This window comes from Aulostomus chinensis, chromosome 2 (genome assembly GCF_037954235.1).
Source record: "Aulostomus chinensis isolate RoL2024-O1b breed Wild chromosome 2, RoL_Achi_v1.0, whole genome shotgun sequence".
In the NCBI taxonomy this organism is placed as follows: domain Eukaryota; kingdom Metazoa; phylum Chordata; class Actinopteri; order Syngnathiformes; family Aulostomidae; genus Aulostomus; species Aulostomus chinensis.
In genome coordinates, this window is record NC_141321.1 from 24,742,353 (window position 1) to 24,758,903 (window position 16,551).

The following is a 16,551-nucleotide window of genomic DNA, read 5'->3' on the forward strand; positions in this document are numbered from 1 at the left end:
TAGTTCTGTTGTGTATTTCTTGCAGCTGTCAAACATCTGTATATGCAAAGATTTTAATGTTACAAGAAGTACATAAGATGTCAGAGGTAACTGAGCAAAAAGCTCCAGGACACCCTCCTCAACACCTGTAACTAGAGGGATTTTATTAGACCTTCATCAGATTGTCTTTGATTTCAAAATAATCTGACAAAGGTATGTGTACTTAAATCAATTTTTGCCCTGGGTTTTCTTCTTGTGCATCATCAGGTCCACACCAATTTACGACACAACTTAAAATTTGAGATCGAAAGCAGCAGAAAGCTATTTTAAACTACGCATTTAATGTTTAGAAAAATAATAAAATAAAATAATGTTAAGTTATCAGGAGGCTGATTTGTTATCACAGTTCAAGATCCAGGGCTGTAAAAATGCAACAAACCAACATAAATATCAATGTACTCAACAAATGTCTCTGACTGATTGAATTAACATTCACAACATGAGGTCCTAAATCAGACCAAAACACAAAGACAATTTAGTTTATGTATATAAATGCATTTATTTAAGTTAATCATTTCTCTTCATTCAAAGTTGAATTCTGCAGAATCTATAAAACAGGGAACAGTTAGAAGCGCTGTACAGTCTGACAACAAAACTAGGAACCCGCAGCTGAGTACACTGTGTATATATGTACATACTGTACACACACTGATGTAGGTATATACAAAAATATACACTTTTACATGTGTGAATCCTCATGCTGTCTCATCCAAACTCATTTCAACATCATTCAAAGACGCCACATTCCTTTTAGAAAACACATCATTACCTATTTAATTATTGCCCCTCTCGGTAGATTAGTTTCATCTTTCTTTTTTTTTTTTTAAATGAGACTAATTCAGAATGTTGTGTATTTTAAACCCTTCATCTGATCAGACATGTAGTACTTTCACTTGTACTAAGAGATGGTGAACTGAGCTTTAGCAGTCCTGAGCTGGACGTCTCAGCAGGGCTCTTCACATGTCGGAGAGTCTTCTTCTGTTAATCCAAAGGAGTTTTAGATGGTATGAGAAGTTAAGATCCTCTTCTGAGGACAAAATATGATAGAACTGGTAACCCTGCGCTGATTGGAAGATGCTCTGAGTGGTGTTTCTGTATATAAGATACTCATCTGTAGCATTTACAGTTTCCCTCTAGTCGAAAAACACATTCAACCATTTCCACAGTGCAACACACACCCAGAGTTGGGTCTGCATGCTCAGTTTTGCCTGAAAAGACACCTTTTACACATTTGGATGCATTACATCGCAGGTGTTTGTCACATTAAATCAGGAGATTGCGAGTTTTATACCCCTGGTCAAGAGTAAAACTGAGACCAATTCAGCAGCTAAGAGCCGCTGACGTCGAAGCAAGTCACAATGAAATACACACCATACTGAAGGTAATGTGACCCAACACTGAATGAGTTCTGTTACCCTTCGCATTCTTCCTCATACAGAAAAAACAGGAAGGGACTTTGGCACATTGTGCTAAAGATGTAAACATTTAATCATCCAATCAAACCAGGCGCTGGACTACTAAATTATTACAGTCATTTCCTCTGTGTAGTAACATAAAAATATCAAAATAATAAAAGAAACTAGCACACGTTTCATTTTCACAATAATAAGACAGGTTTAAAAAGAAAAGGCTTAAGCCAACCGTTGTAGCAGACAGTATCGTCATGGTCAATCAGGTGTGTGCAGTTTGGTTCTTGTGCCTGTTCGGTGGCATTAATAGACTATTTTCCACCATCTGGCCACATCAGCAGGGCTGAATAACAGCTTATAGAACAAAAAAATGTGAAGAAGAATGAAATATGAATCTCTGCTGTGGTGTATCACAGCTTTACTACCTTAGTGCCCCTTAGATGTGCCAATTGTGATGATAGGGGGCGCTATACACCACAAAAACAACTTGTTCAGCCTTTACTGACAAAAGGTGCTTTGGAAATTGAAGACTGTGTTATATGAGGTCACAGTTTTCCATGGTGAGGAAGATCAGAGGATTTCAAGACAATATTAAGAGATTTTTATGTGCTCGTGTCACATGGTTGGATATCTGTTGAAAAGCAATAAATCAGGACTCTCCAATATTACGATGATCCCTTTACTGGGCTTGACACATTCTTTTCATGCTAGCACAGCTGGAAAAGAACAAGAGACTATTAAAATATTACTACATGCACCCAAATGACTCCAGAGGATGTAAGACAAAAGATCTGCTCTTAAACAGCTGTGCTATGAAGCTCAAAGCACAAAAAAAACCTGTAAAATTAACACATTTTGCTTGAACTGAAACATTTGCAGCCTTCTTATAGGCCAGGGGAGGTACGTCTACAGCACAATGCAGCAGTCAAGGGGAAAATATGTGAATCGGGAGGCTGCCACCTTCACACATTTGGTCCACTTAATGATGGATGAGCATTTGCCTTAAGTGGAGTGTAAATTTATTCTACTGCAGTTTTTCTGAACACCAGACGCTCAACCGAGGAAAAATAAATTTGCTTTGTTTTCTTTTTTAAACATCAGAAAATTGTGACAGTGTCAAAATAGGTTTAATTTTCTTGTGCACTTTCCAAACAGAAGGAAAAATAAACACAACAAAAAACCTTTTCCTTTTTTAACTTTAAAACCCTAAATCAGATTTAGGCCTTAGAGTCTAGTCACCATGGTTAAACACTTTTCCTCACATTTCAGCTGGCCTGTGGACACTCTCGCCTCACCCCCGCGGGTCCTGTACCCTGCAGCACAATGCAGCAACCTATCAAGTCACAGGATAGGCTTTTCAAGCAGCTGTAGTTTCAGCTGACCCCCTCCACTTCATTCACTCTGCTAGCAGTTGGATGAATGTATAAGACAAGGCAAACAAAGGAAAGAAATGGCAGAAAACTGACAACAAAGCAACAAGCTGTCAGATTTGGTAGTTCAGTAAGACAACAAAAACACAATGAAACATTTACAGGTGAGGATTTAAGTGCGTGACAGAGAAAAAGACCAAGAAACAGGATATTTGATATCAAAGAACACTTGAGGCTTCAAATTCTTTCGCTACAGTAGGAAAACACGAGATGGGATTTTTAGGCAATTTGCTGTAAAGTGTTGAGAGATGTTTTGTGTAAATGTAGTCGCCTCAAAGCTGCCAAGTGACGAGTCCTAAAAACTCCACCATGGTTATTAAGTATCACAGCAGTGACTATGAACCAAGGATGAAGCCAGGAGAGACTAGCAGTGCATGAAACAGACTTGAAAACTGATGGATGTACAGTTAATGGTATCAGTAAAACAATCCGGTACCAAGAAACAAAAAAGTGGGACAATGCAGTGTGATGACATGGAAAACAGTTGGAGGAAAATATTAAGAAATATGAGGATTGATCTTTTAAAGTAAAACCTTGAGGAAAGAAACTAGGTTGAAGTAAAATGACACTGACTGAGTCCAATTATGGGAACGTGTTGGTGATACCTATGCTTAACGTTTTCAGTACATCGATTACCACACATTCCTGCATGACGTCTGCTTTAAAGCTGTCGCTGACCCACACTGGTTTGTTAAAGTAACGCACCAACATTTTGGGAAATAAACTTATTTGTCATCTTCCCCAGAGCCTGACATGAAGACAGGTTCGCCTCTCTCCTCTGTGTGTGCATTGGAGAGCAGAGACCCACGGCGATCGCTAGTTAGCTTAGCGCAATGAATGGTAGTGGATGGGACGTGTTAGCATACCTCTGTCAAAAGAAATCAATCACACTTTTCTCCAAAACAGCTGATGCTCACATATTAAAATGATTAATAATAAAATATATAAACTTAAGAAAAGCAAAATAAATTAAAACATATAAGACATTCTACTTTCAGAATCAGAGTCATATTCAGAACTACTTTGTTGACTGTCTGCATCAACTTGATGCAACATCTCAAAAGCGTCATTATAAATTGGGCCAACAGAACAAAATGTTTGTTGGTGACTTGTTAAGTCCCTGCTCATCTTAGTCTGTGGGTCTCAACTTCCTGCGGCACACACTTCTGGTCCAGCTCTGGTCAGGATGGTGAATAAGCATATTTCCCCAAAAAGCTGACGAGCTCCTTTAAGGCCGATATCAATTTTGAAAAATTGTTGCGTTATTAGTAGTGAACTTTTCTCAACTACCAATATAGATCGACGTATCAGTGCTGTGTGGTGGACAAATTTCTTAGTGTGACACCATTTTTATGTTTAACTTTTTTACTATTTTGACTTTGCTGTGTTACACTTCTATCTGAGATAAACACAGACACTCGTACCTGCATTCACCTAAAATCAGCCGATGCAGCAGTCGAGCTCTGCTGCGATCACAGGCTAAAATAAACATGGTTTTGCTTTGTCTACCTTTATAATCTCTACAACCACTCCACATACGCTTCTGTTTGTTCCTCATAGACCTTGTGGCGCTTCATTCTGCTGTGTAACACGCGGCTCCTCATACTACATCAGATATTTCATAGTATTGATATTCTAAATGTCTGTGTTACCAATTTCCTGTTAGAGAGAGAAATCTGCAACATTATTTCATAAAAGTCAATTTGGGTGTGATTATCAGACAGTAACTTATGATGAAAATATAAATGTAGCCGCTCCCTAGGGAGCAATCGGAGAGTAGCGCCACTAAAGAAAATAAATCAGACCGATTCTCTGGTATCGATTCAAACACACAAATAAGTCCTTCTGCAACTGGGTTCCATTTTGTGACAAAAATGACAGATAAGAGATTTCTTGCTGTGTTGTGTCTTTAGAGACATAAAGGTGTGAGAGTGAGGATGCTGTGGTGTAGCCGCCAGTGCTACAGCCTGAGGACGTACAGTAAAATCCTCATTGGGCTTCAAGGTACTCGCAGAACTCCACTGCTCAGGCCAAACTAGTGTCAGTCTCCAGCAACAACAGGGAACCTCCTCCCTTTTAACCCCTTCCTTTCCCAGAGACTTTGGATAGGATTGATAGGAGAAACTGGAGAAAAAAGCAGAATTTTTCTTTCCACTTCTTCGCTCCTCTCTGTTGATCCTGCGAACTTAATGAGATTAAACGTAAGGAAAAGCTCAGGGAATAGAGTCATTTTCCTCCATTCAGAACACTCCAACTCAAGCAAACCCCACTGACACCACACAGCCTGAAGAACCTGAAGGCCGTCTGCCGTGACAGGCTCTCGCTCGGAGAGAGGTGCAATGACATGATTCTTTCAAGAAAGAAAGAAAGAAAAAAGCTCCTGCAAACCTCCATGGACAATTAACTAAGAAATAAAAATATCAATAAGAAAATAAAATAATTACAAAGTAAAAACATCAAAGAGTTCAATTTCACCAGCATTAGGAAATGCAAGAAAAATAATAAGAGAAATTAAAAGAGAATTCACACATTGTTTTCCTCTGGAACCATCAATGAAAGAAACACTGAGGTATGTAGTTTGGATGGAAAGCCTCTTCATCGCCTTTATCCTCATCATATCATCACCATCGCCCCCTCCCACCAAATACAGTCGGGTACTGCTTACTCCATTACGTTCTACAAGCTCCTCCCCCAGTGGGTGCGGCTCTTTGCTGGGAGGGGTTAAGTGGGGGAGAGGGATATAGACGTGACCGATTGCACCTCTGACTAATGAAGAGCATGACCCAGGAGGAGGAGGAAGAGGAGGAGGAGGAGGAGCATCAAGTTTTGTCTTTCTCCTTGAGTCTACATCCATCTTCTCATCCATGTCTCAGAGTCTGTTGGTGTCTCTATCCATAGTCCAACTCTTCATGGGGTCTGTAGCGCCCCCTAGGATTGTAAATTCAGGGTGAACTTCCACTGCTGGTTGAGGCTGGGGCTGCAGACCTCCACGGTGAGCCCACCCATCCTGGCACTGCGGCTGTCCAGACACAGGTTACTGCCCACGTGACGAAGCTTCGAGTTGGATTCAATTTGCTCCCATTTCTGAAGCGAAGAACATGGCCATATACGATGGAGTATCAGCAAGAAACCCAGACGTGAGCATACAGGTGTGTGTTGTTTGATAATTGCTCTCATACAGATAAGGGTGTGTTGTGTTTTTTACCTGTCGGCTGTCATTCTCTCGACAGCCTTGTAGTTTGATGAGGGAGCCGGCCGCTCTGTCCACCACAGTCAGACACAAGTCCATGTGTTTGACCGACTTGTCCTTAGTCAGCGCCCACTCCTTAACAAAAATAAATCAGAGAAAATATTCGTAAAAACATACAGCAGCATACTGTTGTCTACTTCTAGAATCTATATACAGTACATATGAAATAGCAAAACACATAAAATCCAATAATAAATGACTGGAAAACAAGATACAAAAAATAATCACACACCCAAGTAATTAGTAACACTGAAACACCAAAATGAAAAAAAGAGTCGTCACAACACTGCAAGTTGTGAACAATGTTGACATCAAATGACTGAGTCTGGGATTTATGGAATAATTTTGATTCATTAAAATGTGGCAACATTGTTTGAAAGAAGTTAATGTTTATTCAAACTGAGCATTTCTTTTTAAGTATTCAAGGAGCAAAACACTTATCATTTCTTCATTTCCTCTTATCCTTTACGATCAGGTCGTCACAGGAAATGCAATGTGTGTCAGTGAGCTTCACACCGAGTCCTTTTGATCACCACAAATGCATTGAGAACACGGCCATTTTCAGACTTTTCTCTTTTTTGACAGCAGGAGAGCGATATTAAATACTGCAGGTGCTGGTGAAAAAGAAGGAGCAGCCACCGTGAGCAACTTTTTGAAAAACTACAACGTCCAGTGTGAGGTAACAAACTACTCTGACTGGTAGGCTCGTGCCTGCATAAAATCATTTGAGAGATTGATGGAGAAATACCAATTATTGCCCGACTCCTTAACGAAAACTACTTTGATTTACTGCCCTCAGAATTCTGGGATCAGGATCCACAATATTGAACCATGCTTGCCGTTGCCACCGTGGTTTCAACCTGAAAGATTGTAGGTTCAACAGGGCACAAAAACTAATGTCCAACATATCAAGTACCGGCTAATAAAGGACGTTTTTGAGTAAAGATGTCATCTCATTCAGAAAAGGGATGCAAACAAATTGTCTTTCATGTCTTCTGTGTACCTTTCTAGATTTAACAGTAAATCCCTCTGCAAAGTTTAAAAAAAATTATTTCACGGCAAATTTTGCAAAAATAGTGGGGTTTACCAGTGAAGGCTCTGACACTAAGATGTTGCTTTTCTCTGGTTTCTATTAGAAAAAATGCAGACATCAACACACTACTACATTCCTACTGTATGTGTGTATGTATGTACACACACACACACACACACACACACACACACACACACAGCATGGCTCCACATGTAGACCTCATGTATTACTGCAACTGCGTGAAATGTGTAAAAGCAGCTGACCTCCAGGTTCAGGGTTTTGATGCTGCTTGTATGTTCATGCTAACTAGATCCATCATGTCTATTTGTTTGAGACGTATTCCTCATTGAATGTGTGTTCTTTTGTCCAATACGTCAGACAAAGATACATTTCTTTGTCTCCTACATCACATACCTGTTGTATGGATTTTTTAAAATTTTGAGGCTGTGAAGATGCTGAGAGAATAAGTAACTAGTATGTCCCCTTTATCACAAAAAAACATCAGCAACTCTGCACCAGCTAAAAATAAAATATATAACAAAAATAAGAATCAGATTTACACTGCCTGACCCCACATGGATCTGTACTTACAACTTCCCTACATGTTGACTTTCAATTCCAGAAGAGAGAGACAAGAGTTAGACACTAGAGCTTTAAATGAGCCACCAAACAAACTTTAACAGGGTGACACGCTGCTAACCTGCAAGCTAAAAGCTAATTGGCTTGACACAAAAAAAGAGCACTTCTAATGTTTCCTGGGAAGTCAAGAGGCCAAACAAGACCACATCTCAACAGCAACAGTCAACATGTGAATGATGATCACATGTCTCTTACTTCCAGGAGTGCCCACGTGTCCTCTCACCCCCAGTGACACCACCTGCCACCTAGGTGTCTTAAGAGCAATGATAAGAGAAGCTGACCTGTGTGTGTTGTCGTGGTAACACTACCTGGTTTCCCCCAGCGTTGTGACACTCGTAAACGCCCACCACCCCGTCAGCAAAATGGCCCAGCGTGTCTAGACAGTTTCCTCCCTGCTGCAAAGCTCCAAATGCAATGTCCTGGTGATCTGGGACCCTGAAGAGGACCGAAGTCAGGCGGCAAAAGGGAAAGAGTCAAGCAGTGAGGAGCATGTTTTACTTGTAATTTTTAGACAAAAAAGACACAAACCTGCGAGGATGTGGTGTGTGTGTGTGTGTGTGTGTGTGTGTGTGTGTGTGTGTGTGCAGGATGTTGCAGTAGCATTGTCCTGGTGTGGCAGAGTGGCCATCTAGTAACCAAAAGTTTGTTACTTTACCCCTTACTTCCCCTGCTTAATGTGTTGAAGTGTCCTTGAGCAAGACACTGACCCCCAAACTGAATGAGCAGCTTGGTTCATGGTCGCCTCTACCACAGAGACCTCGATTCCATCCGCAGCTATTCGTTGCCAGCGATGTTAGCTGACACATCAACTAAAGGTTTAATCGATTGCTTTTTATAGCCAAACAAATGGAGGATACTGTTACGTGGGGTTTGATTAAGCAGAGTAGTGTACGGCCTCAGCGGAGTTAGGCACTCCACTACGTGCCCTTCTGTTTAGATATTTTCACTCATATTTGTTGGTTTCTGACTTTCAACAGGATTAAGCAAAAACTAACAAACCAATCATCATGATCATGTGAAATATATCCAAACAAATATGATGAGTTCAGTTTTGGATTGGTGAAGGAGCTAAACTTGACCAAAATCAGGTCCACAAACCAATGGGTGATGTCATGGTTGCTCCATCCATTCATTTTTTAAAGTCTACCGGAACCCTGCCCTCCGGTAATTTGACCTCTACTCCTGCTGGGCTGAAAGGTTTTGTTATACACTGCAATACATCATTGCAGCATCTCGTGCACTCTATCATATTACATTAAATACTTTCACTCTCTCACCGTAGCTCAGGGTAGACATTCTCCAGGTACCATTTGAACGGCTTACAGCCTAATCTCTTCTTCATCTCCAAACGACTCTGGATACTGGGGGGGGGGGGGGAGACAGACGGACAGACAGAGACAGAGACAGAGACAGAGAGAGAGCAACAGTCAGGGATCAAGAGAATGAGAGGGTTGCTTACTTGTGGTTCTCAACGTTTCCCAAAATGTGACTGAATTATAGGCCTACTGAGAAGACGGATATGACGTATCTGAGGTCGCATCTTCAGGGAAAATATTTGCCGAGGTTGGCACTGAAGAGAGATGCCAAGAGAATTTCCACAAGCAGTTGTGGAAGAAGTTCTCAGATCTTTTATTTTAGTAAACATACCATTAAAGCAATGTGAAAATACTTAATTACATGTAAACTTTATGCATGAAAACTCCAGTGTGACCCAGATTGAGCCTAAAAGGTTTAAAGTTAAGCACCAGCTTGTATTTCAAAAGCTTGTCATAGCATCAACTGTGTAAATCACTATCTGTGGAAATTTTTATGATTGTCATGACATGTAGTGTATAATATTTGCACTGAAATGTAGGGGAGTGTATTATAAACAAATGTAAAATGAAAACTACTCAAGTTCTACTACTCTACCAGTACCTCAGAAGTGTACATAAGCGGAGCACTTGGGTGGATCTAGGAAGTGTTTCAACTGCTGCCGACTACCGTATGAATCTTGTTGCGTAAATTATTCGAGCAAAGTGAACAATAAAAGCAATACACAGATCAGATCATATAATTAGAAGTAATATATAATTACACGATGACAACTGTAGCTGAATAATCTGTTTCCAGTAAAAATGATGAGCAGGTAAAATGATCACCAACTCAATCAGTCTGATTTATAAAGCCACACCTTCTAATTAGTGATACACACATTTGTTTGGCTCATTTACGGTTCAATTCACTTGTGATGAACTGAACTGTAAATGAGCCAATGGTGGCTACAAGTGTCATTGAAAACCACAAATGTCAACCTCATGGGGGCACTGTAAGAAAAATCAAGAGATTAACGGTCTGCTGGATTCAACTCATAGCTGGTGAGATATCAGTCTGGACCAAAGCAGCTAGCAAGACTCCAACCTCCCAGCTCGCTCATTGGCCAGAACTCTGCAACCCAAATGCTACACTGCATAGCATGTAAACATCAGGGAGAGGAGTCTAAACAAGCTGGGTGGCTGGAACCCACGTCACCCTGACGCTGCAGAGCGTAGAGAGCTGGAAGTGTTTTAAAGTTTTTAGCTGATAAAGTGTTTATAAAGTCTTGAGAATATGATTGGATAAAGAAGACTCTGATTGGACTGAAAGATTGTATTTGTACACATATGTTCTGTGTAGTATATTTGTTTTAAGTTTTAGTCTCCATTAGCTTCAACCAACAAGTAATACAATTATGTTTTTCTGAATTCACGAAGAAGTCATGCAGATCATAATAAAAAAAAACCTTTATGAATTCATCCAACGGAACGTATTTGACAATTTTTGGATGAAATATTTTCATTTGTGCTTACATGCCACATACTTAACGAAAAGCTGTCATATTTCCTCTCTTCCCCTCGGCTTTTCAGATAACATGACAGCCTCTTGATCAGTGCTCATCAGGAGCCCACACTCTGGTTCCTGAGCCACATGCTGCCTAAACAGAGTAAACAGCTCCTTTTTCTTTTTTTTTTGTTTTTTATTTTTTTACAGCAGACACACTCTTTAATTGGCAATCCAATTAAAATGCCTATTCATACTTCTGTCTTTGAACATTTCTTATTTAGCCACATTGGCGTAACTCCGGTAGGGTTCACTCATGAGGGTACTTACTTTCCGTAGGGCACGTTCCTCGCCGAGGGGACAGCAGCATAGTAGAAGTTTTTGAACTCATCCATCCACACCTCTGCCGCTCTCCTTGTGTTCCTGGGGGAGATTTGAGAGAAGCAAAATAAGGGAAAAGGCAAAGAGGGGTGAGGAAGAGAGAGGGCATGAGGGATTGAAAGGACAAAGAGCTACAGTGAAACACACAACTCCAAATTCAGTTTCAGCATGACTGGGGGCGACACCGGATGCTGTTTAATATTTAAACAGAAATTTCATTTCTCAAGGGATAACTTCAGGATAACTTCACGCATGAAATGTTTCTTCTGAGGAAAAAGTCTGAAACAGAACCAGCATAAATCTGCCCCCAGATAGTTAAGCAATAGAGAAAATGTCTAGTGGGACTTTGATGTGTCTAAAGGGGCATTTCTTCACACTGGTTCCAAATTTGGCTCATCTGAGCATGTCAAGTATAAGTTCAATATTTGGGAAACTGTGCCCCCAGAGAAACAACTACAATGTCACTCCATCAGATGAAACAGGCCCCCCCTTGGGTGTGCACCAGCAGACACGGCCGGGGCTTTCATCAAAGCAAAGGGCGAGATGCTGAACTGACGCTGCCCCCAGCGCTTAGATGAGTCTTCATTACTGAGGCCGGTCCTTAAGAACACCACTCCACCCATCAATTAATAAATCATATGTTGAATTGTTGGATAGAGTTATGCAACTACTTATGAGACTGAGACCATCATTATATAACCCACAAAAACATAATGGGACAGCGGCCCACAGGACAGCCAAGTCACATCCCAGGCAACATGTCGTGAAAAGCTCGTCAAACAGTTTGATGCTGTTTCATATTCACAGGTCTGTTCTGAAGGATCATCGGTTTTAATCCTATTCAAGTGATTACGAAGTACTGTGTGTGTGTGTGTGTGTGTGTGTGTGTGTGTGTGTGTGTGTGTGTGCGCGTGTTACCTTGCAAACACAGTGCCGCTGCCCCCGGGGAAGGTATAAGGATGTTGCTTTCTGAAGACATGGCCAACTCTGCTGCATGGGATGATTTCAAGACTTCCACCACACTGCCACACACGGAAAGAGATCTCTGAAACACACACACACACACACACACACACACACACACACACACACACACACACACACACACACACACACCATATATATATATATACAAATATATACATATCACAGCTGATTATCCTAAGCAGTAAGATCCTTTAAGTGTTTCAGTGTGTTGATGGCCCTGTTCCCTCCAACATTTCCTGCATCTGAATAAATGATGAAATAAGTGCAAACCAGTGTTAGAATTGAAAAGCCAGTTTTGAATCATTATACCTCCTGAAAAGAAGCATGACTCATTCAGCCAGTGGTGAATATGTAACAAAAGTAGGAGGGAGACACTGGTGTTATTCCAGCAGTTTGATCATCATCTAACAGACCAGACTCATTATCACATTAATCAGCGAAGATAAACTGTACTCTGTTTTCAGCTATTCATCACGCCCTTGGCCTAGAAACACACATCGACACTTGATCACAGTGTGAGACACATCTCCAGTGCAATATTAGAACCAAATCTCACGGGAGTTAAAAGTGGAGCGGGACTCCGGATATTTTTGAGTCAAACTATTCCCCAAAAACAAACAAACAAATGGCTGAAATTAATGTAAAATGTGGGCTGCTTTCAGACCAAAAGCATCTTGAAGGACTGTCACAGCTTCACCTTCACAGTGAAGGAGGATGCAGAGTTTCTGGTAGAGAGCATGGCTTGGAGGTAGAGTTGCTGTCTAGCAACCAAAAGGTCGCTGGTTCGATCCTCACTTCCCCCAGTGACCATGCCGAAGTGCCGTTGAGCAAGATACTGAACCCCTAATTGCTTCTGATGAGTGGGGTGGCGCCTTGCATAGCAGCTTCCATCATCAGTGTGTGTGTGTGTGTGTGTGTGTGTGTGTGTGAATGAGATGGCACTGCAAAAAGCTTTGAGTGCCGCTAAGGTAGAAAGGCGCATTATAAAAATGAATCCATTTACCATAAACACTGAATTCTCTGCGTTTCAGAGTTTCCACTTTTCATACTGTTCTTTTTAAATCATACATATGCGACATACTTCTGTGCTCACACTTATAATACCCTTGTTCCACCCCCCACGTGTAACAGACCCACTGCATTTCAGCTGTTAGACTTCCTGCTTAATTGTGATATTGGCCTCTGCAGTGTGGCAGCACTCACCCAGGTTTTCTCCTCCCCACACGTCCATCATCATATCATACTTCCCCAGCTGCTCAAAGTACTCCTTATCCATGACAAAAAGCCCACCTGCGATCATGGGAGTCCTGGACGGGCACAGTGTGTGTGTGTGTGTGTGTGGGGGGGGGGGGATAGTTAGTAGAAGTTGGCAGCAATACAACATTTTGTCAGTTTTGCATGAATACTTGTGAGGATGTCTTAAGAGTGTGTGTCGTACTTTATAGGGGCGATGGGGTTGCCTTGTCTGGCTCGTCTCTGGTCCAGAGTCATGTAATCCCATTTAAACACCAGATTCCAGTCAAAACCTACACACACACACACACACACACACACACACACACACACACACACACACACACACACACACACACACACACACACACACACACACAGAAAAACAAATCATTATGACAATTTCCTGGGATTAATCTACTTTCAGAAGGATTCTTATGGTTGACAGGTCACAAACACACTGTAGAAGAAGTTCATCTCAGAGAAATTTGTGTGCCTAAGTACATTAACTAGATACTGTCTTGAACGGGTATGATTGCTGTGAGAAGGAAAACTGAACCTGAACTAAGCAGTGCTTGTTCATGTACCTCCTTTCAAATCAGCCGAGGCTCCCACATACTGGAAGTTGTCCATGTTGATGACATCAATTATGGGAGAAACTACTCTGGTCTTATCCTGGGAAAGAAGGAGAGACGGCAAGAATAATTGACCTAAATCTGAATTGAGAATCATTAAAAAATATTTACTACAAATCAAGAGTGTGAACTGAGCAGAGCTTACAAACCCTGATGAGTTCTTCACACCTTCAGTAGAACATCAGAAAATAAAATAAGAAAATAATTCCCTCAGAACCATCCATCAATTTTCTACTGCTTATCCTGTTCAGGTTTGTGGGGGGGCTGAAGCCGCAGTGCCTGGAGAGAACCCACGCAGGTACAGGGAGAACATGCAAACTCCACACAGAAAGATCCCGTGCTCGAGCCGGGACTCGAACCTGGAACCTTCTTGCTGTGAGGCGACAGTGCTGACCACCGCACCACCGTGCCGCCTCCCAGAGAAACAGTGATCTCAGAATTACCGTACTTCCTTTAGTTCTATGTTTAATTTATTGCTGTGTTTATGAAGTAAAATCAGCTTTTTCAACACCAACTGAAACCCTCACAGCCAAATTACAGTTTAGAGAGGATTGCACAAGCGGCCACAAGAACAATTAAACAAACATGGCTCCATGTGCTGAGTCACACTATTTATTGAGGGGCTGAGACATTTTTCATTTGACACATGAGGTTTCGCACAGATTGCATTCATTCTCTAAGTGTTTTAACATTTAGAAATACAACAAAAGCAAAGTAAAGTTCATTCATGAGACAATACAACATTTTAGATTTGAATCCAGATATTCAACGATACGAGGGGCGGGGGGGGGGGGTGTTTGGCAGAATCCGTTTCAGAATCGTGATCTTTCCATATCTTCATATTACTGCACTCCCTGTTACACAGAGGGTCCCTGATCAGATTAAGATAGACTTTAATCAAGAAGCTTCTCCTGAGGTCATTTCTACAATTAATTGCTTCACCCTAAATACAAACAGACTTTGAAACTATAATGTGGCTCTGTTTCTCTTTGTTCCATACAGGGAATTTTCCTCTACAGTTCGTTGATAGAAGAGAAAGGTTCATCTTTTTAAAATTTAATAAAAAAACAAAAACAAACAGCATCCTGCTTTGAAAACAGTAATACTTATTTCTTTCCAAAGATAACACATAATAAAACATCCAGGCAAATACTCCTCACTTGGGCTTTAACATCACTTTTTCATTTTGATCAAACTTATTTTCAAGCACACATGGGCCAGAAAAGAGAAGCAGTTCATATCCAAGACAAAGTGGCTCTCCTACAAGTATGAGTCTGAGCATTCCTGTGTCGTGAAGACATGTTACAAACTCCTTGTTTTACTTATGCATCTTAACAAGACACGGACTGCTAACCAGCTCCAGGGTGCATAACTGACCTCTGAACTGTGTGTGAGGGAGAACAAGACAGCAGAGTTTCTACAGATATAAATAACCAAACCGTATCTCCATTATGGAACCGTTTCAAGCGCTGTGATCCTTGTTTTATGATACTGACACACAGCAAGCGAATCATCCACTGTGAAACAACTCTATTGTGTTATTGACATTTCTGGGCCATTTTGTGGTTGGGCTGCCGTGTTCTTTCTTACTACTGCCAACAACTTGATAAATGCAGGCCAAATGAAAAGGTGTCACACCCATTAAAACACACCAGAACAGTAGAAGGCTCTACTTAATAGAAGCCTGATGACTTCCTTTTAAGAGTGAAAAAGGAAAAACCAGAGTAACGTCACTAACTGGAGAGAAGCTTTATACAGTAGCAGATGTAATATCCAAGAGACGAGCCTTTTAACTGCCCTATTGCATGTGAATGTACACAAAAATAATAAAGAAATGTTCCTTCCAGCTGAATGTACTACACTTTTCATTAGCATGTCGCACCAATATGATGATCAGCATTAAGACGAATTATCCAACTTTTCATACCAAAGCAGATACCCTGTTTTACATCGATAAGCCTGAGTGGCCATCAACCCGTCAATCCTGAAAGCTAAACACCATCCCGTTGGGTTTTTTAACATTTTTTCCGAGGGGATATAAAATGAAATTGATGAGAAAAGTGACTCATGGCAAGCAGCAGTAGAGGTGATACGAGGCACACGCAGCCTGAGGCGCGTTTCACAGCCGTCTCCAGGAACTGCGTTTCAATGGCTGACTTGCAACTTGGAAGATTTTCTGCAATTCAACTTAAACTGATCAAAATAAATGCTGAAATAACCCCACCATGACTGACGAGACCCTGGGAACAGCAGTACTCTTTTCCTCTCCTTCTCTTAACAGCCTAATGCTTCTGTAAGGGTTTTGCCTTTGCGTGGAGTGAGCGAGACTCCCTCACTCCCAGGTCGCCTCCTTTGCTTTGTGTTCCCTGTTGACGCCAGACTGACTGAGCCTAGGCACATGGACTTAAGAAGCTCTTCGATATCCAGCTGTTTTGTGAGGGAGGCAGGATTGAGCGAGCTTTCAGTGGAAATTATTTAGTGAATTGCATGCTGAAATAATTCAAGCCGCAGACTCCCTATTCATTCCTGTTCACCTCTAATACCCTTTGTCCTCTGCACGCCACCACACACACGCAGGTTTTACAATTGACCTGATTGGCTTTTCTGTTGTGTCTGTTCTGGTGTGCTATGTTCTCCATCATGAACTCCATGGACAACAGGGTAAAGATGGAGCGCTTCCTCGGCCAAGATGACAAACAGTTGCATACGTTACCGG

At 41.3% G+C, this 16,551-nt stretch overlaps 1 protein-coding gene across 3 annotated transcripts in view; it reads right to left on the reverse strand.

The window, feature by feature from the left end:
* Positions 1-538: 538 nt before the first annotated feature.
* galnt2 (UDP-N-acetyl-alpha-D-galactosamine:polypeptide N-acetylgalactosaminyltransferase 2) overlaps positions 539-16,551 on the reverse strand; it is a 53,984-nt gene continuing 37,971 nt past the window's right edge. The window contains exons 8-16 of one of the 3 annotated variants that reach the window (XM_086187020.1): positions 13,788-13,875; positions 13,406-13,493; positions 13,171-13,274; positions 11,899-12,025; positions 10,930-11,022; positions 9,078-9,161; positions 8,109-8,235; positions 6,084-6,203; positions 539-5,962 (exon numbers count right to left, since the gene is read on the reverse strand). In XM_086187020.1, the coding sequence (XP_086043146.1) occupies positions 5,807-5,962; positions 6,084-6,203; positions 8,109-8,235; positions 9,078-9,161; positions 10,930-11,022; positions 11,899-12,025; positions 13,171-13,274; positions 13,406-13,493; positions 13,788-13,875 (987 nt within the window). In that variant the 3' untranslated portion in view covers positions 539-5,806. Of the gene's footprint in view, positions 5,963-6,083; positions 6,204-6,572; positions 6,743-8,081; positions 8,236-9,077; positions 9,162-10,929; positions 11,023-11,898; positions 12,026-13,170; positions 13,275-13,405; positions 13,494-13,787; positions 13,876-16,551 lie in introns of those variants that run through there. The other 2 variants (XM_086187011.1, XM_086187027.1) reach the window with 2 other exon arrangements.